The 25,689-nt window shown below is 39.9% G+C and overlaps 1 protein-coding gene across 4 annotated transcripts in view; it reads right to left on the bottom strand.

Annotated features, from left to right (window-relative positions):
- The window catches only part of ACER3 (alkaline ceramidase 3), a 165,695-nt gene that overhangs the window by 35,567 nt on the left and 104,439 nt on the right, over positions 1-25,689 (bottom strand). For all 4 annotated transcript variants that reach the window (XM_024255600.3, XM_054524855.2, XM_054524856.2 and 1 more), the window contains 3 exons: positions 15,961-16,013; positions 7,100-7,181; positions 2,255-2,290 (listed from right to left, as the gene is read on the bottom strand). In XM_024255600.3, coding sequence (XP_024111368.1) covers positions 2,255-2,290; positions 7,100-7,181; positions 15,961-16,013 — 171 coding nt within the window. The remainder of the gene's footprint in view (positions 1-2,254; positions 2,291-7,099; positions 7,182-15,960; positions 16,014-25,689) is intronic.

Here is a 25,689-nt window from a genome sequence, read left to right as displayed (position 1 = left end):
ACTTGTCCAGGGTGTACAGTTAGCAAGTGGAGGAGACTAGATTTTAAATCCAGCTCTGCTTGACTGTATGTAGATCATAAAGTCTTTGCTTTGCTGCCTATCTCCAAATTCCAGCTCAGAATTTGGTATAGAGAAGGCAGACAGTAGACATCTGTTGAATGAATGAATGTCTTTTACCTTTAGATTTCTTATTTGCTTCACTCTAGCATTCCCTTATTTCTTCATTTCTCTATCCTGATTTTTAATCTCTAGGCCTAGGACACAAGCCACAGTGGGCATGGATAGACCTAGCTTTCATCCTGCTTCTCTTCTTATCAATAAATATTACTGCTATACATAGGGAAGAAAATCTTTATTAGTGGAAAAACACATGGATATTGCACTAGGGGTAGTTACTTATTAAGAGTTGTTTTTTATTACATAGTGTCAAATAGTTCTAAAGCACAAAATGAAAAACAGATGGTCATAAAACTTGTAAAAATTAACCCAGAATTTCCAAATTTTATATTTTTGTGGTCATTATTTTTCTTTCTTAGTAAAGGCAAACAAGAAGTTTATAAAAACTGAAGTATTTATACAAATTAACTTCATTTATTTATTATTATTTTAAGAGATATGTTGCCTGGGCTGGAGTGCAGTGGCACAATCATAATTCACTGCAGCCTCAAACTCCTGGGCTCAAGGGATCCTCCTGGGCTCAAGGGATCCTCCTGCCTCAGCTTCCCGAGTAACTAGGAATACAGGCATGTTCCACCATGCCCGATTTTTTTTTTTTTCTTTTTTTGCTATGTTTCCCAGGTTAGTCTCGAACTCCTGGCTTCAAGCAATCCTCCCACCTCAGCCTCCCAAAGGACTAAGATTATAGGCATAAGCTGCTGTGCCTGGCCAACTTTGTTTTTTATACTGTTAATAAAACTTTCTAAATAAAATAGTAATTACATAATGGCATCATTTCAAGTTACAATAAACAAGAAAGTGAGGATGTCTTTTCTTTTCTTTTTTTTTTTTTTTGAGACAGAGTTTCATTCTGTCGCCCAGACTGGAGTGCAGTGGTGCAATCCCGGCTCACTGCAACCTCTGCCTCCTGGGTTCAAGTGATTCTCCTGCCTCAGCCTCCCAAGTAGTTGGGATTACAGGTGCACGCTACCATGCCTGGCTAATTTTTGTATTTTTAGTAGAGATGGGGTTTCACCATGTTGGCCAGGCTGGTCTCGAACTCCTGGCCTCAAGTGATCCGCCCGCCTCGGCCTCCCAAAGTGCTGGGATTACAGGTGTGAGCCACCACGCCCAGCCGTGAGGATGTCTTTTCTGTAGCATTTACTTTAGTTCATCTACCTGCAGCTGACCTGGAGAAAAGCAAGGCATAATAATGTGGTTATAGAATATATTTCAAAAGCCAGGTTCCAGTTAGATGATTATTGTATAGCTTGAATTGTAAAAGTTACAAGAACATTAGTAAATGTTAATATAAGCACAAAATATTTTAAAACTCTGGCACTTCTGAAAAGCGTGCTTATTTATTCATTTTTGTTTGCTAGTCTGTTAAAAGAATGATGAAAAGGAGTCAGACAAATCTAGGTTATAATCCTGGCTCTCCCCCTTAATAACTATGTCACCCTAGGGCAAATTACTTAATATTTCTGAGCTCATTTTCCTTGAAATGTATATAATAATTTCCCATTAGTAGGACTGTTGGTGAGATTAGAAGTCTGTGTAGTGGTAAGCATAGTACCAGGCACATGGCAACACTCAAAGGCCTGCTTCTTTATTTCACTCTGGTTTCATAATGGCATACACTTAAATCACCATTTCCTACAATAAAGTTTCCTGTGTCTGCTTCCTTCAATGTACATCACCTCCCATGTCAAAAAATGTGTTAAAATATATTAGGGGGAAAATACTCAAGGAATTTTCAGTCTGTCTTTTCTAGATGTCATAAAAAGACTTTATGTGTATGTGCATAATGCTTCCTGGTTCTTTCTGCTTATAATAGCAATGTTGCACCTGTATTACTGGATACCAACAGCCAGCTAGACCTGCGCATTGGCTGTCCCAGGTATATTCCTGTTACCTACACTTGACTCCTGTAAGCATTTGAGTTTACAACCTCCCTTTTAAACACTGAACTTCCTTAGAACATCTACCATTTCATTAAAAAAAAATTTTATCTGCATATCATTTCTTAGACAAGGAAATCATAAAGCAGCCATGTATCGTTAAACAATCTAATGTGTAATAATTTACAAAAAATTACCTGATGGAATATCGGCTCTTTTACCTTAAGGTAAACCTGCAAAATATTAGAAAAAACACATGTGAATGAAGTACATTATGAAGGGGGGAAAACCGATTCCAATTACTCTGCAAATCCCAAACCTCTCCTGCTTCCCCCATCTTACTCAGACTAGAATCCAGCCATGTAAAAGCAATCAGGTCAAGTGGCATGCCACAGGAGGGCTAGTATCTACAGGAGGATTTCCTCAGTGCTTAGCCCTATTATGGTGAGTAGAATGTTTTAGATCTGTTGTGGACCACCCCAAACTCTGGATCAGTATCAAGGAGAGATAAGGATACATGGATTCTCATGAGGAGTGAAGAGGTTATGTTGACAATCCCCAAAGCAGATCTGTTCTACAACAGAAAGAACACTGGACTTAGAGATAGGAGTAAATTTCAACTTCTGCCATTTACTTGCTACATGCCTTGGACAAGTAATTTAACTAAAAGACGCATCCTTCCTCATCTGGATAATGAACAGTAATAGTGGTGAGGAATGATAAGCTAAAATACCTGAAAGTGTCTAGCATACAGTAGGCGCTCAGTAAGTGAAGACATTTAAAACAAATTTCTTGTGCTTTCTTATGCTTCCAGAAATCTCTAACTCACCTTCTAGATGCATTCGCAGTTACACAAACCCTAGCTGTAGGTTCCAATGTCATGTGGATGATTAAGCTCAATGCCTAGTTAAGATTTAACATGCATGTATTGCCCTACAGGAGCACAATTTTTAAATGATATGGTACAGGGGAATCAAAATTCAAGTCATGACCCTGCCATGACTCTCATCACTTGCAAGACAAAGTTCAAATTTCTTAGCCTAACATTGAAATCCTTCCATGGTTCCTTCCTTTCTGTTTGGTCTCACTATTGTTTTCTTGTCTCCTCCTCATCCAAGTCTCCAGAAAGTACTGTGCTTCCTCAAATGTGCTAGTTTCACACTTCTGTATATTTAAACATGCTGCTCTTTACTTTGTTCAGAAATCTTCCTCTACTCATTACTCATCTTTTAGGATTCAACTCAAACTATACCTCCTTCTTGAAGCCTTTTCTGATCCTTTCTCTATACAGCAGAAGCAACCAGTCACGCTCCTTTCTACCATTACTCTTCATGTATAAACTTTGTGGCATTTAATAGTTTGTTTCTCTCCCTACAAGACTATAATATCTTTGATAGTAAGTACTGGATTTAGATATTTCTATATCCTCATTTAATGTAGCAATCCCATAAAATTTTATATAATTTTATTACTTGGCTACAGAAGTTTCTACCCTCAGTACAAAAAAAAACCAAACCCAGATTATTTCCTTTAAGCATTATGAGCTTTAAAAGTATGATGTGTATGAGATATGGTATATCTGTAACTCTAAACCCAGTAAGGGAGAATGCTTTTAATCTCTGAAATTTCTTATTTCAAAATACTAATTTCCATTTATATAGGTAATGCTATCAGATTCCCATTGTTACTAATAAAAGAAATGCAAAACGACATACCTCTTAAAGACATTTTTTAAAGCAAATAATTATGGAGTCCTTCCTATGTGTTAGGTATTAATTTTCACAACTAACATAAAATATATACTATTATTTTCTTCATTTAACAGATAAAGGAAACTAAGGCTGAGAGAGATTAAGTAATTTGCAAGGTCCCAAAGTTTTTAAGTAGCCTGGATCCAAACTTAAATCTGACTTCAAAGTCTGTCTCTCCCACCAATTCTCTATATAAACTTGATTGGCCAGGCAAGTCACTGACAATCTCTAGACTTGATTCTCTTCTTTCATATCATAACAAGACTTCATTTCACCTCTGAAATTCTACAATTCTTTCATGATTAACCAATATGTAGTTGATATGGTTTGGTTGTATGCCCACCCAAAATCTCATCTTGAACTGTAATCTGAATCGTAATCTCTATGTGTTGGGGAAGGGACTTTGTGGGAGGTGAACAGATCATGGGGGTGGGGTGGTTCCCTCATGCTTTTCTCATCATAGTGAGTGAGTTCTCATGAGATCTGATGGTTTTATAAGGAGCTTCTTCCCCCTTCGCTCTGCACTTCTTTCTCCTGCCACCATGTGAAGAAGGATGTGTTTGCTTCACCTTCCACGATGATTTGTTAAGTTTCCGGAGGCCTCCCCAGCCCTGCGGAACTGTGAGTCAATTAAACTTCTTTCCTTTATAAATTACCCAGTCTTGGGTATTTCTTTATAGCAGCATGAGAAGGGACTAATACAGTAGTTTCGGCAAAGTAATGTGGAAACAAGTAAATAGTGCATATGTGCCCTCTCAACCTCCTATTCAACATCTCAACTAACTGAAATTTGGCTTTTGCCTCCATCAGTTTACTACTGACAGTATCCTCATTAAGGTTACCTGGTCTTCCAACTGAAAATTTCTATTAGCTCTCAATCTTCATTGTACTCATCCTTTCAGAGGCAACTGTTCTTCCATTTTTCACTTCTAGAAATCTTTGTACTCCATGACATCAGGCTCTCCTAGCTTTCTTACGTCCCTGATTACTTGTTCTCAGTCTCTTTTGCTAGCTCCATTTCTTCTACCTAGTCCTCAAATGTAAGTATTTCATTAGGTTGTACTTTTAGTCTTTGTTTGTTTTGAAACAGGGTCTCACTCTGTCACCCAGGCTAGAGTGCAGTGGCACAATCATGGCTCACTGAAGCCTTGACCTCCTGGGCTCAAGCAATCCTCTCACCTCAGCTTCCTGAGTAGCTGGGACTACAGGTGCATGCCACCACATCCAGCTAATTTTTAAAAAATGTTTTGTAGAGACGAGGTCTCACTATGTTGCCCAGCTGGTCTTGAACTCCTGGGCTCAAGCAGTCCTCCCATCGTGGCCTCCCAAAGTGCTGGGATTACAGGTGTGAGCCACTGTGGCTGGCCCCTTTAGTCATCTTAACGGCCCATGCTACTTTTTCAGGTCATCTATTCTCATATTTTTGTACTATCTATACCCTGACAAATCCTAAATCTACATCTTTAGGCCAGCCTAACTGTTAAGCCTCAGATGTAATTAATGTCAGGCACCTCAATCTTAACACATTTCATATGAATTTATCTCTACCCCTACCCCATGGTGCAAACCTACTCATTATCTATCCTGCAAAAGCTATTCATCCTCCAAGTTTCCTGTTTTGATTAAGGACATACTATCTATCCTGACAACCAGGCCAGTAGTCATTCTAGACAACTCCTTTTTACTCTACTTTCACCCCCTCTACTATGAAGTGGGTCACATATCCTGCAGTTTGTTACTTATGACCGTTTCTTTTCAACCCCACAGCTATATTACTTTCACCTGAGTCTCATATCTTACTAAAGCAAATACAAAAGTCCCTGGGTCTAGCCTCATACTCCTGTAATCCAGCCTCCATAACCAGAGCAATCTTTCTAAAACACATATCTGATTACATCTTTCCTTTAAACCAGTTATTGGCTCCACACTACCTTTTTCTTTTCTTTTTGAGATGGAGTCTCACTCTGTCGCCTATGCTGGAGTGGAGTGGCACGATCTCAGCTCACTGCAGCCTCCGCCTCCGGGGTTCAAGCAATTCTCCCATCTCAGCCTCCTGAGTAGCTGGGATTACAGGGGAGTGCCACCACACCTGGCTAATTTTTCCATTTTTAGTAGAGACAGGGTTTCACCATGTTGGCCAGGCTGGTCATGAACTCCTGACACCTCAAGGTGATCCACCAGCCTCAGCCTCCCAAAGTGCTGGGATTACAGGAGTGAGCCACTGCGCCTAACCACTCCACACTTCTTCGAGGATAAATATTTGAACTCTCAAACAAGGCATAGAAGGGTATTTATAATCTGACATTTGTCTAATTCACTAGACTCATTCACTGCCCTTCAATTACCATATGTTCCAGCCATATTAAATCTTGCCCAGTTCTACCAGTGGTGATGATTTAATGAGACAATAAAGGTAAAGTATGTAGTTACAATATCTGGCATATAGTAAGTGATTGAAAATGGTAGTTCACTATGTTGTTTCAAAGTTCTCTGCCTATGAACAAACAATAGTGCTATCTACAAATTCTTCACTGCACTCTTGCCCAGGGGTCTGATGAACTCCTACTCATCAGTTAAATTCTAGTGCAAGTGCCACCTCTCAGAAGCTTTCCTTGACCCATGCATGAAGCCTTGATTGAACCTCCTTTATCTCATCACCATATAAGTAGTTTTTACCTCTATTATTGCAATTATTATCTTTTGATGCAATTCTTTGTGTACATGTCTAAAATCTCTAACAGAATGAGCTCCTCACAGATAGCAACTGCTTTTTAATCATCTCTGTATTTCTAGTGCCTGACATGGTAAGTTTTCAATAAATGTTTTCTGAAATAAATATTTTCATAATATAAAATGCAATTTACTTGAGAAAAAAAGCATTAATGTAGAATTAGAAGTGACTAGCTATCTCAACTTACTAGAGAAAAGTTAATCATTAAAACAGTCACATTTGGACCAATGGAGCAGAGCCAATCTCTCATTTTTAACAAATAGGAGCTAATATGTCCATCTATGAGAAAAATTAATTTTTCCCAATTATTGCTACTAAATATTTGCTTTTTTGCTTTTTCCCTTTAAAAACTAAACAGATTTTTAAAAGTACTTCAATTACAGTGAGAAGTAACATTTGAACAGGGAACAAGGGAGCAATATTTGTCAGTGTGATATTCTTGTTTTGTGTAGAAAGATTTCAGTTTGATAGCATGAAGCAAATACTGGAAGTAAAATATGTCAAACTCCATAAATGGTGAATTTACATGCTTAATCTGTTAGAAACAAAATATGACTTACTGTGGTTACTATTAAACTGAATAGAACTAAGGTAAAAAGCAGATGGTAGTTTACTGAGTTCTTGATCTTGAAACATTCAAACCTTGAAAAAAAGAGAGAAAGAAACTTTTAAAAGAATATATAAGTAGGAACATAAATAGAATGCTGCTTTACCACTTGCCTATATCTCTCGATGATAAGTGATATCCATCATTTCTTTCCACTCATAGAGAAAACCTGCACTGCCTATTATCCTCTAAGAGGCTGGAAGGACTAGGATTAGACACGTGACTTAAACTGGGACAATGAAAGGTTCTCGCCTGAGAGTCTGGAGTTTGGGAGGGAGAGACTGAATCAATTCAGTATAGAGAGTCAGCTGGGTGCGGTGGCCAATGCAGGAGGATCACTTGAGTGCAGGATTTTGAGACCAGCCTGGGCAACAAATTGAGACCCTGTCTCTACAAAAAATAAAATAATTAGTGGGCATGGTGGTGTACATGGCATGTAGTCCCATGTACATGGGCATGTAGTCCCAGCTACTCGGGAGGCTAAGGTGGGAGGAGAGCTTGAGCCTGGGAGATAGAGGGTCCAGCCTGGACGACAGAGCAAGACCCTGTCTCCAAAAAAAAAAGGTATAGAGAGTCAAAGTCATATGGACTCAAGGTCTGAGGCTGATATTTGGGGGCAGCCAAATTGAATGAAGAAGTAGATGAATGAGTAGAAGTAATCTACAGGGAGAGAAAAATATAGCAGATACAAAAAGGTGAAGCCATGTGGAGAGGAAGGAATGGCAAAAAGAGGGAAGGGGGAAGAAGCTGTCCTTCCAGTTCTAGTAAGGTGGGGCTGTACTTCCTGCTATTGGGTTCCACATAATTTCCTCATATCCTTACAATAAATAAGGATGTAATAAATAAGGATATAATTTCCTCATATCCTTACAGTAAATAAATAATCTCTCCTAATTCAAGCTAGCTTGAATAGGTTTCTATATCTTGCAACTAATGATTCCTAAGGAACATTATTGGAGAAAATAGCAGTCTATTATAATTGTCTCTTTCCTTATCTGTCTCCTCAACTAGCCTGTGAATTCCTTGTGTGCAGGAATAAATTTTATTTTTTTCATATATCTAGCACAAAGATAATGCTTAACACATAGGAGGTATCCGGTAAATAAGCAAATATGAACAGACAATTGGCCATCAGTGAGTATCCAATCCAACCTTTGAGGACTGTGACTTGGTATAGGCAGCAAGAGTGTTCTCTCAGTTTACTAACTGGCTGTGGGAATTGGACCAACTCTTATTTTCTTATTTGTAAGGAAAGGTGGTTAGAAGAGGCACTTTCTAAGATCTCTTTTACCTTTAAATTTTGTCACTTGGACAATGATGAAAATATTAGGTGAAATATTAGTTTTTACTTTTAAACTCTATTATTCCAAATTCGAAAGCAAGTTATCTGTTAAGAAACCAAAGGTCTTTAGGAGGCCTGGCTTGTATTTATTACCATGGTTATTTCACTTTATTACATACAGTCACTTTCTTATCTGTCCCCTTCCTCAGACAATGAGTTCCTTGATTCTGTATCTACAGAGCCTAGGATCATGCCTAAAATAAAGGAGGTTTTCCAGTACATGTTTCACAAATGAACAAGCACACAGAAGGCAAGACAGATTTAAAAATCATTAGAGCCCGGGTGCAGTGGCTCACGCCTGTAATCCCAGCACTTTGGGAGGCCGAGGTGGGCAGATCACAAGGTCAGGAGTTCGAGACCAGTCTGGCCAACACAGTGAAACCCCATCTCTACTAAAAATACCAAAAAATTAGTCGTTGTAAGTGTATGCCTGTAATCCCAGCTACTTGGGAGGCTGAGGCAAGGAGAATCACGTGAACCCGGGAGGCAGAGGTTGCAGTGAGCCAAGATCGTGTCATTGCACTCCAGCCTGGGCGACAGTGCGAGACTGTCTCAAAAAAAAAAAAATCATTAGAGGTCTAGACTGCTTCACGTATTTGATATGTTCAAAGAATATCCTAAGGAATCAACAGAAAAACGAATAAGTTATCAAAGTGATAATATAAAAGGTCAATATACAAAAATCACTTATATTTCTAAATGCTGGCTATGAACAATTGGAATATAAAGCTTTTAAAAAGCAATACTGTGGTCAAGTGCGGTAGCTCACGCCTGTAATTCCAGCACTTTGGGAGGCTGAGGTGGGAAGATTGCTTGATGTCAGGAGTTCGAGACCAGCTTGGGCAACATGGCAAAATCCCGTCTCTACAAAAATTCAAAAATTAGCCGGGCATGGTAGAGCGCACTTGTAGTCCCAGCTACTTGGGAGGCTATGTAGGAGGATGGCTTGAGCCTGGGATGAGGAGACTGCAGTGAGCCAAGATCGTGCCAATGCTCTCCAGCCTAGGTGAGAGCCAGGCCCCATGTCAAAAAAGAAAAAAAAGCAATACTATTGAAAATAGCATCCTAACCATGAAAAACACAGGGTTAAATTTAACAAAGATCAAGTCACTTAAAATCACAAAATGTCACTTAGATAAATTAAAGGACCACATTCATGGTTTGGGAGACTTAGTAATGTTAAGATATTAACTTTCCTCAAACTGGTCTATAGAGTCGAAGAAATTACAGTCAATCTTCCAGCAGGCTATTTTGTAAAAATTGACAAGCTGACTCTAAAATTTATGTGGAAATGCAAAGGACCTAAAATTTCCAAAGCTATACTGAAAAAGAACAAAATTGAAGGACTTACTCTAACTGACTTTAAGATTTACAATAAAGCTACAGTAACTAGACAGTATGAGGACACACGCAGTGAAAATACAAAAATTAGCTGGGGGTGGTGGCGGGCGCCTGTAGTCCCAGCTACTTGGGAGGCTGAGGTAGGAGAATCACTTGAACCTGGGAGGCGGAGGTTGCAGTGAGCCGAGATCGCGCCACTGCACTCCAGAGTGGCAACAGAGTGAGACTCCATCTCAAAAAAAAAAAAAAAAAAAAGGAAAAAGGTTTGAATAGATTGAATAGATAGTTCTTAATATAACATATACAAATGGACAATTAGAATATAAAAAGATGCACATCATTAGTCACTAAGAAAATACACATTAAAACACCACAGAGATAGTATTTCATACTCACTAGAATGACTAAAATAAAAAAGACTGATAATACCAAGTCTTGGCAAGTATATGGAGCAAATGGAAGTTTCATATATTGCCAGTAGAACCATAACAAGGTGCAACTAAATTGAAAAACAGTTTGGCAGTTTCCTATAAAGTAAAACATATACTTACCATACAACACAGAAATTCCACTTCTAGATATATACCCAAGAGAAATGAAGTCATATATCCATACAAAGACTTGTTAACAGATGTACATGGTCCCTTTATTCATAGTAGCCCCAAACTGGCAATAACCTTAATGTTCAACATTGGTAAACAGTATAAAATGGAATACTACTAGTGATATATGTAACAACATAGATGAATATATTCATCAAAAGTAATTGGCAAATTAGTGGCCTCAAAAAATATTATACTGAATAAAAGAATCCAGTTACAAAAGAGTACATATGGTATAATTTCTTTTATATAAAATTCCAGAGCAGACAAACCAATCTATAACTATAGAAAGCAGATCAGTGGTAGCCTGGAGGCCAGGGTAGGTGTCAGTATTAACTGCAATGGGTCAGAAAAGAATGTTCTAACATGATAGAAATGTTCTGTTTCTCTTTCTTGCCATAAGGGTAATGGGTACGTAGGAGTATACATTTGTCAAAACTCGTCAAACCATACACTTAAACTGGGTGCATTTTATTCCATGTAAACTGTGTGTCAATACAGTGGATTAAAAATTATTTCACCCCTTTCATTTCCTTCTAAGTGTCACTTAAAGTGTACTACAGCAGGCTCTTTCTGAATGGGGGAATATGATCATAAACGGATACTGCAGAAGATTGCTGAGGAAAGATTAGAATCCAGAGACCTAGTTTTTGAGAAACAAAAGCTTTGCGTGCTCTTTTTATATATTCTTTTTTATACTCTGAGGTGGTAGCAATGATGAAACTTATGTTTAATTCACTATGACAGGACACCATGCTCCATTTTCATATAATGGCAAGCTCTATCCCTTTCTACTCCACTGAACTTTGTATGTCTCAGGTATAGTATTAATCACATCACATGAAAGCTGCTTGTTTCTGGTTCTGTTTCTTTTACTAAACTACAAATTTCTTGAGGTAAAAGGACTATTTCTTACTTAATTTCCCAGTTCCCAGTGCCTATCACAGTGCATGATACATGAATAGCACACAATAAGTTTATTTTATAAACAAATCATTTATTTTAATCTTCATGGGAAATTTATAAGTACTATAATCTCCACTTTTACAAACAAAGGAACAAAGGTTGACTTACTTAAGCTCATTCAGTTACTAAATATCAGAGCTGAAAATTGATCTACAGTATCAGTATCCTTCTAAGTAATATCTGCTGTTCCCTAGCACTAAAACTGTTTTTCTTTTTCTTTTTTTTTTTGAGACAGGGTCTTGCTCTGTCCCCTAGGTAGAGCGCAGTGGCGGCACAATCATGGCTTATTGCAACCTCAGCCTCCTGGGGCTCAGGCAGTCCTCCTGCCTTAGCCTCCTGTGTAGCTGGGACACAGGTGTGTACCACCATGCAAGCTAATTTTTTAATTTTTTGTAGTGACAGGGTCTCGCTATACTGCCCAGGCTGGTCTTGAACTCCTGGGCTCAAGCAATACTCCTGCCTTGGCCTTCCAAAGTGCTGGTATTACAGATGTGAGCAAACTATGCCTGGCTCCTAGCACTAATACTTAAGAGTTCTTTGTACCCATTATATGATGGTTATCTGATTCTTTTCAATATAGTCATAATTGCTAGCTCAAGAATATCTTCTCCTAAAGATATATAAACATCAGAATAGTTTTTAAAATATGTTATTAAAAGGAGTTTACCTTATTTTTTTAGATCAAGGTGACAAACTATGGCTCAAGAGCCAATATCTTGGCCTGAGCCTGTTTTTTTTTGTTAGTTTGGTATTGTTTTTTGTTTTTCTTGAGACATGGCCTCCCTCTGTTGCCCAGGCTGAAGTGCAGTGGCACAATCATGGTTCACTGCAGCCTCAACCTCCTGGGCCCAAGTGATTCTCCCACCTCAGCCTCCCAAGTAGCTGGGATTACAGGCATGTACTACCATGCCTGGCTAATTTTGTAATTTTTGTAGAGATGAGGTCTCCCTATGTTGCCCAGGCTTATCTTGAACTCCTGGGCTCAAGCGATCCTCCCACCTTGGCCTCCAAAAGTGCTGGGATTACATGTGTGAGCACTGTGCCCAGCTAAACCTGTTTTTTTAAATAAAATGTTACTGGAACATAGTCACACTCATTTATTTACATATTATCTGTGGTAGCTTCCAAGCTACAACAGCAGAGTTGAAGAGCTGCAACAGAGACTCCTGTCCTACAAAGCCTAAAATATTTATCATCTGGCCCTTTACAGAAAAAGTTTTCTGATCCCTGTTCTACATCTTTTTTTCTGGGGGGGACAGGGTCTCACTCTGTCACCCAGGCTGGAGTGTAGTGGTGCCATCTCAGCTCACTGCAGCCTCTGCCTCCTGGGTTCAAGCAATTCTCCCACCTCAGCCTTTTGAGTAGCTGGGACTACAGGCACACATCACCATGCCTGGCTAATTTTTTGTATTTTTAGCACAGACAGGTTTTCACCATGTTGGCCAGGCTGCTGTTCTATATCTTCTTACCTAAGTTTGAAATAGGGCTTGACGCCATATAGGTCATAGCAGCTAGATGGCATTCTTACTTTTATTGTTTCTGGATAAAGATCAGTCTTAGTAAAGGTAAGAGCCAACAGTGATATAGTTGGTTATAGCTAACTAAAAATAAAAGAAAAAAATCTTTGAATTACTTTAGTGTGTACCATTAACTTTGAGAGAGGTATTAGGAAGTAGAAGTCAGATATGAACTGCTTTAAATTGTGGCTCCACTACTTAAAAGTGTCTCAGGATCCTTAGGGTGTTGCTTTTCTAGCCAGAAACCTCTGTGGCTGGTGGCACCTTTGCCTGAGTTTTGTTCTGGCCCACTGGGCTCATTCTGCCCACTCGGCCTGGCAGGCTGTACTTGGCTCATGCTACCAGCCTGGATCCCATGCCTGCCAAGGGGAAGCCAGGAATGGAGCAGTGAGAGGTGTATTAATGAGGAAGCTTGGGGTCTGGCCACTGTGCACAGCCAGGCACACTGGCTATTGTAGCAGGGCGGGCAGCTCCAGAAGCCGGCATAGGCACTGGCTCCATGCAAGCCTGCAGTTTGATCAGATACATCGTAAGCATCTTCCACTGTGGGCACCACCATCTGGACAAGGGGAATGCAGTGGTGCCTGGAAACTGGGAGATGCCAGAAACCACCAAGCCCCCAAAAGGGTGTCACAGCCCTGACTCACGGAGCCCCTAGGTCTGGGCTCCCCGAAGGGCCACAGCTCTTCTCTCCTTCTTATCTCCTGCAATGTGGCAAGCTGGGGAGAGGGATATGTTTCAGCCCTGTTTGTGTTACATCTCTTTCAGCCCACCATTTGGCAAGTCCTAAGTTCTTGTCCTGCATCCAGGAAGAATGAGGTATGTGGACAACTGGAGGGTGAACAAGGTGGAAAGGAGCTTTATTGAGTGACAGAACAGCTCTTGGGAGACCCAAAGTGGGTGGCTCCTATCTGCAGGCAGGTCATCCCAATGAATGTCCAGCTCTCAGTGGAGAGGAGATCCAGAGTGGGTAGCTCCTATTCGCAGGTAGGTCCTCCAGTCATCTGTGTGAGTCTTGCTGGGTCTGGGGTTTTTATGGGCTCAGAAGGAAGGAAGTGAGTGCTGATTGATCAATGGGTGGCCATGGGAGGGCTTGGAAAAAGCACTGTAAGTTCTCACTCTGGGCCACAGACTCCACCCGAAACTGACAGCCTGGCCCCCAGGCTTCAGGCTGTCCCCGGCTTGAAGGTGGAGCTTCACCGGGGACTGCCCCTTTCTGCCCAGGAGCCTGTCTGCTTCCTGCCACCATCAATGTATGGCCCATGGTGCCCAGGCTGTTCTTGCCGAGGGGTGCCTGCAGGCCCACACCAAGCTGCCCTCAGTCCCCGCCTCGGCCTCCCTCCCATGCTTGTCAGTGCCTAAAGTCCAGAGGGGGCGGAGGTGGCAGGGGGCTGGCATGTCAGCACCACCCCAAGCACATGCACACCTGGCCAGGTTGCGGCAGCACCCGGGCTCGGCCACAGCTTTGCTCTGCCCTGGAGTGGGAGCTGGGAGCGGAGAGAGGCCAGGCAGTGGGAGCAGGCACTTTCAAGCCTGCAGGGGCAAGGGGTTTCCTGGAACTCCAAGAGTGCAGGGATGCCCAGGTCCAGAGCTGTGGCTGGGCAGCTGCAGCTGTGCCCGGGAGTGTGGGGCTCCTGCCCCACCAACTTAGTAGGGGACGGGGTTCCCACCTGTTCCCGGTCCCCACCAGCACTGCCTCCCCTGCTGCAGCCAGCGTCTTTGCAGTGGCTGCTCTAACTGGGCTACTGCTGCCCTCAAAAGCCTTGTTACTAGGGCCTGACTCAGGCATGTGGGTCCCTACATAAGCTAGTAATTTTTTGCCCCTCCAAACACATATTCTTAACATACTTGTCCAACATTTAGAGAAGGCTGATGCTACAGGGTAATGGGTGAAGGAGGCTTTCCTCTAATGTTCCCAGTGACTTAGCTAGAGCCCAAACCTGCATACCCTAACTTACTCAAATAGAAGACATATAGCTAACCTCACCTACCCTCCTTAGAAGGCACATTATTTGATCATGCAGTACAGGAAGGGTCTCACTTCTACACTTCTGCCACATACCCAGGCAGTCTATCAAAGTGTTCTTCCAATCTCTCCTTGAGAGGAATTGTGATCATTGTAATTTTCTCCATCATGACATATTTCCAGGGATATTTCAGTGTTCCTCAGAGACTGTTTACCTGGACAATGGCCTGGCCAGTATGCTTTTAAATCAAGCTCTGTTTTTGTCCATAGACAAGTTACTGCATCTCTCTGTGCTTTACTTCCTTGTCTATAAAATGGGGACAATACCCATTTATCTTGCATAGTTGCTGAGAATTAGAGATGGCACTGTACACTGCCTAGCACAGTACAAAGTAGATAAATATTAGCATTTATTAATGTTATTTATCATAATCATTTTTATCTTTCAAGATTGATTTTTTCCCTGACATTCAGGAAATGCAAATTAACTTGATAATAAAGTAAACAGAATATAATACAGTAAGAGAACTTTGGATTGGGAATGGCCTGTAAACTGTTTCCATATTTGTAAATAACCAGTCAAAATAAGTATATTCTTGAGAGCATTTAGTCTACCTTAGAATAAGAAAACAAGTATCTATTTAAAAGATAACTTCAAACAAAAAGGAGATTAAGTTGACATGATCACTATACAACTAGAAGTGTACCTCACTTTTCTGGTAAGCGTCTTGTTAAACTATACTGTAGAATACAGAAACTGTATCTGAAAACTTTTATGGCACAATATGAAAATCTTTATCTAAATTTGTACACATTATTCACTTGGGAAAGGCAAATTATGGAATTTAAGCTATTTAGATCCTATCTAAATTGGCTACAGGGTTTTGAGATCACAAAAGTTAATACACAACATTATTGTAACTTCCCAGAAATTATACTCTATATTGATATCATAAAATTTATAACCTTCTACATTATTAAAATATCCTAGTAATATAAATATATCAGTTATATTAATCCACTATGAGGTAAATATAAATTTAAAAATATATCAAACAATGAAATTTTAAAAGTACTTACATGCAGTACACAAATATGCAACAGCTGTATATCATTGGGAGTTCATCCAATAGCTATAAGAAACAAAGATAGATAACAGGCTTGAATATCATGGAGCAGCAATTATTATGCAAATCAAAATAAAACATCAAAATGATTAAGATTTTCAGCTCTTAGACCAGGCACAGAGGCTCACACCTGTAATCCCAGCACTCTGGGAGGCCAAGGTTGGAAGATCGCTTGAACTTAGGTGTTTGAGATCAGCCTGAGTAACACAGTAATACCCTGTCGCTACAAAAACTTAAAAAAAAAAAAACAGCAGGGCATGGTAGTGGCATGTGCCTGTAGTCCCAGCTACTTGGGAGGCTGAGGCGAAAGGATCACTTAAGCCTGAGAGGTCGAGGCTGCAGTGAGCCATGATTGCACCACTGCACTCCAGCCCAGGCAACACAGCAAGACCCTGTCTCAAAAAAAAAAAAAAAAAAAAAGAAAAAGAAAAAAGAAAAAAAAAGGTTTCAGCTCTTATTTCTTTTACTAATTCTCTTTATATATTTGTCATCAAATTTACTCTGAGTATGTGTGTGTAGTTTACTGTTTTTGCACAAACAAGGTTATCATCCAAGTGTCCTAATGTACATACCTAAGCAGGGTACCTGACTCACTATTCCTGGAGGGCAGACTTGTCATTGTGCTGCTCATATCATCTGGTATTACAAACTATGATATTGTACCTCCAGAACAAAATGATGTCCATCATCTTCAGGTCCATAGGTCCTATGAGTATTCTTTTGCATTTCCATCCTTCCTATATCACCTTAAATGGATAAAGTGTCTACTAACATACATAAGAAGAGGTATTAATGGCCAGGGAAATAATTTTATTAATCTAAGTAAAGTATACCTCTGAGAAATAACATTTATTATTATTATTAGCAAGATAATAATAGTAGTAATAATAATTACAGCCATTATGTGTTAAACTGCAAGCTAGACACTAAGCTAGGTGTTGTAGATATCAATCTTACAGAGTTTATTTATCACTAGATACACATTAAATTAATTTTTTAATAAAATGTCCACTATGTGCCAAGTAATGTGTTAAGAGCTGAGGATACAATTTTAAGACACAGTCTCTGCCTTCAAGGAGTTCACATTCTAATTAGAGGTTAAGGGAACGAAAGCATGATTAAATATAGAGTAAGGATTCCAACAAAAGACACAAAAGCCAAAGAAAGTGATGGCAGGAATGAAATGAAATGAGGTGGTGGAGAAAGGCATTCTAGGAAGTAGGAAGAGAGCTTATGTAAAATGGATGATTCATTCTGGTAAATTATTAGAGTTATGAAAATAATAGCATTTGTGCAAGTTAAATATTTTTAGCCATTAATTTTTTTTTTTGTTTTTTTTTTGAGACGGAGTCTTGCTCTGTCACCCAGGCTGGAGTGCAATGGCACAATACCGGCTTGAAATAGGTCTGCAGATTACATGTAGTAATAAATCAATGTTAATTATTGATTTTGTTGGGAGTATTGTGGATATGTGAGTTTTTTTTTTAAGATATAACTTACATACCATAAAATTCACCTTTTTTTTTAACCCCTTCATACAACAGTAAAAATTTATATCCCTTCTCTCCCTCACTAATTAAGTTTGAACAATGTTGGGCTTTCAGTTCTTCACATTTCTTTCCTACCACAGGACCTTTGCATGTGCTGTTTCCTCTACTTAAGCTTCTCCTCTTCCCCTAGTCCCTCTTTACCTTAATCACTTCTGGATATTTTTCAGGTTTCATTGTATGTGCCACTTCTTCACCCTAAGGATCCTGAGACACTTTTAAGTGGTGGAGCAGTTCATATCTGACTTCTACTTCCTGATACCTCTCTCAAAGTTAATGGTACACACTAAAGTAATTGAAACATTTTTTTCTTTTTAGTAAGCTATAACCAACTATATCACTGTTGGCTCTTACCTTAGTGCTAAGACTGATCTTTATCCAGAAACAATAAAAGTAAGAATGCCATCTAGCTGCTATGACCCATATGGCATCAAGCCCTATTTCAAAGTTAGGTAAGAAGATATAGAACAGCAGCCTGGCCAACATGGTGAAAACGTGTTCCATCTACCTTTTTGCAGAAATTGACAAGCTGATCCTAAAATTCATATGAAAATGCAAGGGACCCAGAGTAGCTAAAACAATCTCAATAAAGAACAACAAACTTGGAATACTCACACTCTCTAATTTCAAAACTTACTACAAATGTACAGTAATGAAGGCTATGTGGTAATAGCATACGAATAGATATATAAGTCAATAGAATAGAATTGAGAGCTGATAAACTCACACATTTATGACCAGTTGATTTTCAATAAGAGTGCTAAGACAACTCAATAAGGAAAGAACAGTCTTTTCAACAAATGGTTTTGGGACAATTAGATATCCAAGTACTATAGAATGAAGCCAGACCCCTACCTCACACCACATAAATAATTAACTCAAAATGGACCAAGACCTAAATGTAAGACCTATACTCTTAGACAAAAACACAGATATAAATCTTCACGACCTTGGATTAGGCAATTGGATTATGTTTTTGATACCAAAAACATAAGCAACCAAAGAAAAAAAAACAGATAAAATGCACTTCGGTAGAACTGAAAACTTTTTTTGCATCAAAGGACACTACTAAGAAAGTGAAAAGACGGGACAGGCCATCCGTGCTCTAAGCCTGGCAAGGGCGTGCTTATCTGTGTCCCACATGCTAGAACTTGGCATCTGTAGGGGGCCTGCTAGAGGCAGGAAGGGACTGGCACCCAACCCTGAGCTGGGCGCTCATGCTTCCCTGGAGCTGTGTGGAGGAGCTGAGGGTGTGGACAGGCATGAGGTATGGACATGTCCATCCCTTTGAGGACCAAGATCATGACTACCACAGAGCGAGTACCCCTGGGGTCCTCAGATAAAAAGTCTGACCGCCATTGAGGATCCAGTCAGGCTCACCAGGCTACTGTAGCAGTCCCAGCAAAAGCAAGGCCAGGCTGAAGCAGTGACACCACAGACTTGGGGCACAGGGGGGTATCTCAGTGTCTCAAGGCTGCTGTAACAAGTTACCATAAATGCAGTGACTCAAAATGGCACAAGCTGATGACAGTTGTGGAGGTCAGAAGTCCAGAATGGGTCTCACCAGGCTGAAATCAAGGGGCCAACTTCAGGGGAATCCGTTTCCTGCCTTTCCCAGCTTGAGAGGCCCCGTCATGGCTGTCACCTGGGCAGCTGCTCTGCTCCACGGGCCTGGCCTCACTTACGGGGCTCCGAGAACAGTGCCTAGATCATCCTGAGAGCCCTGTGGCGTCACTGTCACGACAAAGGAACATTTGGGATGCACTGGAATCCCAGAAGTCCAGAGATGGAGATAGGAACTATCAGTTACTGTCGGGCACCTTGGGGGTCCCACACACACCACTGTGGGTGTCAGACCCTCAGATTGTTGCCACTTTGGGAAGGGGGTCAGCAGTTTGCAGAGGACTCTGGACAGCAGCAGGGAACAGCAACAATACAGGGGTTCCCCCCAACCCCTGACCCTGCAGAACTTCACCCCCAGTACATGGAGGAGGTGTCGTGCCCCTGCTTCAGGAAGCCTCGAGGGAGACACATGCACCCTCAGAATGCCCAGTTGGGGGCTCCTCACTGGAGGGCACTGGCAGAAACTGGTGTCAGAAAACAGCAGCACAGAGTGGATCTGGAATAGATCAGGGTGTCACAGAAAAGATGCTTCATAAGATGTGTTTTGATGAGGATATTTAAATAAATGTAATTTAATTGATGTTAAAAAAAAAAAAGAAAGTGAAAAGAAAACTCACAGAAGAAAATATTTGCAAATCATATCTGTATCCAGAGTCTAGTATCTAGAATATAGAAAGAAGTCTTACAACTCAATAAGAAAAATACAACTATGGCTATTTTAAAAATAGGCAAAGGATATCAATAGACATTTCTACTATGAAGATATACAAATGGTGTCAATAAGCACATGAAAAGATGTTCAACATTAGTCATTAAGGAAATGCAAATCAAAGCCACACTGAGAGAAACTACTTCATACCCACAAGATGGCTATACTAAAAAGATAAACAATAACAAGTATTGGCAATGATATGGAGAAGTTGCTGGTGGGAATCTAAATGGTGCAGCCACTTTGAAAAACAACCTGGCAGTTCCTCAAAAGGTTAATGACCCAGCAATTCCACTCCTAAGTATAGGTCTAAGAAAACTGAAAACATACATCCACAATGAGGGAAACTAAAAATATTTCACCCCCAAATATATTTCTTTGATATATTTCAGGACAGCGATTCAGAGGGACTAGAAACCAAAGAATAGCTAAAAAGCTGTCTTTTCTAGGGGAGATGTGCATCTGTAGAGGAAATAAAGTCAAGTAAACAACAGATGCAAACAGGCTTTCTTTGAACCACCCCCCACCACTTCATCTAGATCTAGGAAAGATTAACTGAGAATCTGACACCTTTAAAGGTCTGACAGAAATATTTACCAAAGGCTACCATCTCTTCTTCCTGAGAGCTGCTACCCATGAAGTTTCATCCATATAACAAGGCTGTCTTTGCCAGCCAGGCCTTTCCTCTTCTTTCCCTCTTATAACCAGTCTTGCTACATAACCTGTTTTGCCAAGCTCCAAGCCCCTATTCTTTCTGTGACCTCAAGATGGTATAAAAGTATCAATCTTCTGACCATTTGAGTTTTTCATATTTTGTATGCCATGCCCATACACGTTAATAAGACCTGTATGCCTTTTTTATTGTTAATCTGTCTATTATCGGGTTTTTTTTTTTTTTTTGAGATGGAATCTCACTCTGTCACCAGGAGGAGTGCAGTGGCGCGATCTTGGCTCACTGCAACCTTTGCCTCCTGGGTTCAAGTGATTCTCCTGCCTCAGCCTCCCGAGTAGCTGGGACTGCAGGTGCGCGCCACCACACCCAGCTAATGTTTGTATTCTTAGTGGAGATGGGGTTTCACCATGTTGCCCAGGATGGTCTTGATCTCTTGACCTCATGATCCACCCGCCTTGGCCTCCCAAAGTGCTGCGATTACAGGCGTGAGCCACTGCGCTCGGCCTATCAGTGTGTTTTATAGACTCAAATCATTGAGGCTTTGGGGAAAAATTTAAACTTCCCTACAACACAACTTGTACACAGAAGTTCATAGCAACATTATTCATTATTCATAATACTTAAAACGTGGGAACAACCCAAATTTCCATTAATTGATAAGTGGATAAAAGAATGTGGTATATCCATACAATGGAATATTATTCAGGTAAAAAAATTAAGTACTTCTTGCTATAGCATGGATGAACTGTGTGTGAAAACATGCTAAGTTAAAGAAACCAGACATAAAAGGCCACACATTATATGATTCCATTGATATGAAATGTCCAGAATGGGCAAATCCATACAGGAAGAGAGTGATTGTCAGGGGTCGTTGGAGGGAGTAATAGGGAGTGGTTGCTAATGGGCATGGATTTCTCTTTGGGGTGATGAAATGTTGTGGGATTAGACAGTGGCAGTGGCTCCACAATCTGTGAACATACATAAAACCACTGACTTGTACACTTTAAAAGGGTGAATTTTTACTGTTGTATGATGGGATAAAAAAAAAAAAAAAAGGGTGAATTTTATGGTATGTAAGTTATACTTTTAAAAAAAACTCACCTACATATCCACAATACTACCAACAAAATCAATAATTAACATTGATTTATTACTACATGTAATCTGCAGACCTCATTCAATTTTTTTGAGTGTCTCAATAATATAAATACAAATATGAACACACACACACATACATTGTATTTAGTTGTCAGGTCTTTTTATCTCCTTTTATCTGGAACACTTCATCAGTCTTTGACTTTTATGACTATCATACTTTTGAAGATGATAGGCCAGATGTTTTGTATAATGTCCTTCAATTTGGTTTTGTCTGATGTTTTCATAATATTAAATTCAGATTACGCAACTTTGGCAAGAGTATCAGAGAAGTGATGACATTTTTCTTGTCACTGCATCCTATTAGATGGCATATGTAAACCAAAAATAAAGTTCTAAGTTCTCCAGCTGACTGGATGAACTCCTCTTGGCCAAGGGGACCCCAGAGAAACATGAAAACTGAATTTTTAGCCATGATGGGGAAAGGAGGTCCGACATGCCTCGTTATAATCCTCACCCTTTTGGAGTTTAGGCGCAACTGCCCATGATTAAGGTTAAAATAGAGATCATAAGACTGACAAAACAGACTGTGGCAATAAACAGTCATTACCAAATTATAATCACAGTAAGAGTTGCAAGGTAGCCATGCAAGCTAAGAGTTAAGTTACACCCTGCAAACTATAAGATCTTATTAAACAGGTTTCTTTATTATTATACTGTAAGTTTTAGGGTACATGTGCAAAACATGCAGGTTTGTTACATATGTATACATGTGCCATGTTGGTGTGCTGCATCCATTAACTCATTTAGTATTAGGTATATCGCCTAATGCTATCCCTCCCCACTCCCCCCACCCCACAACAGGCCCCCGTGTGTGATGTTCCCCTTCCTGTGTCCATGTGTTCTCATTGTTCAATTCCCACCTATGAGTGAGCACATGCGGTGTTTGGTTTTTTGTCCTTGCGATAGTTTGCTGAGAATGATGGTTTCCAGCTTCATCCATGTTCCTACAAAGGACATGAACTCATCCTTTTTTATGGCTGCATAGTATTGCATGGTGTATATGTGCCACATTTTCTTAATTCAGTCTATCATTGTTGGACATTTGGGTTGGTTCCAAGTCTTTGCTATTGTGAATAGTGCCACAATAAACATACGTGTGCATATGTCTTTATAGCAGCATGATTTATAATCCTTTGGGTATATACCCAGTAATGGGATGGCTGGGTCAAATGGTATTTCTAGTTCTAGATCCCTGAGGAATCGCCACACGGACTTCCACAATGGTTGAACTAGTTTACAGTCCCACCAACAGTGTAAAAGTGTTCCTATTTCTCCACATCCTCTCCAACGTGTTGTTTCCTGACTTTTTAATGATCACCATTCTAACTGGTGTGAGATGGTATCTCATTGTGGTTTTGATTTGCATTTCTCTGATGGCCAGTGGTGGTGAGCATTTTTTCATGTGTTTTTTGGCTGCATAAATGTCTTCTTTTGAGAAGTGTCTGTTCATGTCCTTCGCCCACTTTTTGATGGAGTTGTTTGTTTTTTTCTTGTAAATTTGTTTGAGTTCTTTGTAGATTCTGGATATTAGGTCTTTGTCAGATGAGTAGATTGCAAAAATTTTCTCCCATTCTGTAGGTTGTGTGTTCACTCTGATGGTAGTTTCTTTTGCTGTGCAGAAGCTCTTCAGTTTAATTAGATCCCATTTGTCAATTTTGACCTTTGTTGCCATTGCTTTTGGTGTTTTAGACATGACGTCCTTGCCCATACCTATGTCCTGAATGGTATTGCCTAGATTTTCTTCTAGGGTTTTTATAGTTTTAGGTCTAACATGTAAGTCTTTAATCCATCTTCAATTAATTTTTGTATAAGGTGTAAGGAAGGGATCCAGTTTCAGCTTTCTACATATGGCTAGCCAGTTTTCCCAGCACCATTTATTAAATAGGGAATCCTTTCCCCATTGCTTGTTTTTGTCAGCTTCGTCAAAGATCAGATAGTTGTAGATATGTGGCATTATTTCTGAGGGCTCTGTTCTGTTTCATTGGTCTATATCTCTGTTTTGGTACCAGTACCAGGCTGTTTTGGTTACTGTAGCCTTGTAGTACAGTTTGAAGTCAGGTAGCGTGATGCCTCCAGCTTTGTTCTTTTGGCTTAGGATTGACTTGGTGATGTGGGCTCTTTTTTGGTTCCATATGAACTTTAAAGTAGTTTTTTCCAATTCTGTGAAGAAAGTCATTGGTAGCTTGATGGGGATGGCATTGAATCTATAAATTACCTTGGGCAGTATGGCCATTTTCACAATATTGATTCTTCCTACCCATGAGCATGGAATGTTCTTCCATTTGTTTGTATCCTCTTTTATTTCATTGAGCAGTGGTTTGTAGTTCTCCTTGAAGAGGTCCTTCACATCCCTTGTAAGCTGGATTCCTAGGTATTTTATTCTCTTTGAAGCAATTGTGAATGGGAGTTCACTCATGATTTGGCTCTCTGTTTGTCTGTTATTGGTGTATAAGAATGCTTGTGATTTTTGCACATTGATTTTGTATCCTGAGACTTTGCTGAAGTTGCTTCTCAGCTTAAGGAGATTTTGGGCTGAGACGATGGGGTTTTCTAGATATACAATCATGTCATCTGCAAACAGGGACAATTTGACTTCCTCTTTTCCTAATTGAATGCCCTTTATTTCCTTCTCCTGCCTGATTGCCCTGGCCAGAACTTCCAACACTATGTTGAATAGGAGTGGTGAGAGAGGGCATCCCTGTCTTGTGCCAGTTTTCAAAGGGAATGCTTCCAGTTTTTGCCCATTCAGTATGATATTGGCTGTGGGTTTGTCATAAATAGCTCTTATTATTTTGAGATATGTCCCATCAATACCTAATTTACTGAGAGTTTTTAGCACGAAGGGCTGTTGAATTTTGTCAAAGGCCTTTTGCATCTATTACGATTAATCATGTGGTTTTTGTCTTTGGTTCTGTTTATATGCTGGATTACGTTTATTGATTTGCAGATGTTGAACCAGCCTTGCATCCCAGGGATGAAGCCCACTTGATCATGGTGGATAAGCTATTTGATGTGCTGCTGGATTCAGTTTGCCAGTATTTTATTGAGGATTTTTGCATCAATGTTCATCAAGGATATTGGTCTAAAATTCTCTGCCAGGCTTTGGTAACAGGATGATGCTGGCCTCATAAAATGAGTTAGGGAGGATTCCCTCTTTTTCTATTGATTGGAATAGTTTCAGAAGGAATGGTACCAGCTGCTCCTTGTACCTCTGGTAGAATTCGGCTGTGAATCCATCTGGTCCTGTACTTTTTTTGGTTGGTAAGCTACTAATTATTGCCTCAATTTCAGAGCCGGTTATTGGTCTATTCAGAGATTCAACTTCTTCCTGGTTTAGTCTTGGGAAGGGTATGTGTCCAGGAATTTATCCATTTCTTCTAGATTTTCTAGTTTATTTGCGTAGAGGTGTTTATAGTATTCTCTGATGGTAGTTTGTATTTCTGTGGGATTGGTGGTGATATCCCCTTTATCATTTTTGATTGCGTCTATTAGATTCTTCTCTCTTTTTTTCTTTATTAGTCTTGCTAGCGGTCTATCAATTTTGTTGACCTTTTCAAAAAAGCAGCTCCTGGATTCATTGATTTTTTTGAAGGGTTTTTTGTGTCTCTATCTCCTTCAGTTCTGCTCTGATCTTAGTTATTTCTTGCCTTCTGCTAGCTTTTGAATGTGTTTGCTCTTGCTTCTCTAGTTCTTTTAATTGTGATGTTGGGGTGTCAATTTTAGATCTTTCCTGCTTTCTCTTGTGGGCATTTGGTGCTATAAATTTCCCTCTACACACTGCTTTGAATGTGTCCCAGAGATTCTGGTATGTTGTGTCTTTGTTCTCATTGGTTTCAAAGAACATCTTTATTTCTGCCTTCATTTCGTTATGTAGCCAGTAGTCATTCAGGAGCAGGTTGTTCAGTTTCCATGTAGTTGAGCGGTTTTGAGTGAGTTTCTTAATCCTGTGTTCTAGTTTGATTGCACTGTGGT

Source organism: Pongo abelii, chromosome 9 (genome assembly GCF_028885655.2).
Source record: "Pongo abelii isolate AG06213 chromosome 9, NHGRI_mPonAbe1-v2.0_pri, whole genome shotgun sequence".
NCBI classification, from domain to species: domain Eukaryota; kingdom Metazoa; phylum Chordata; class Mammalia; order Primates; family Hominidae; genus Pongo; species Pongo abelii.
The sequence above is the reverse complement of the archived record's forward strand: the minus strand, read 5'-3'. Positions and strand labels throughout refer to the sequence as shown.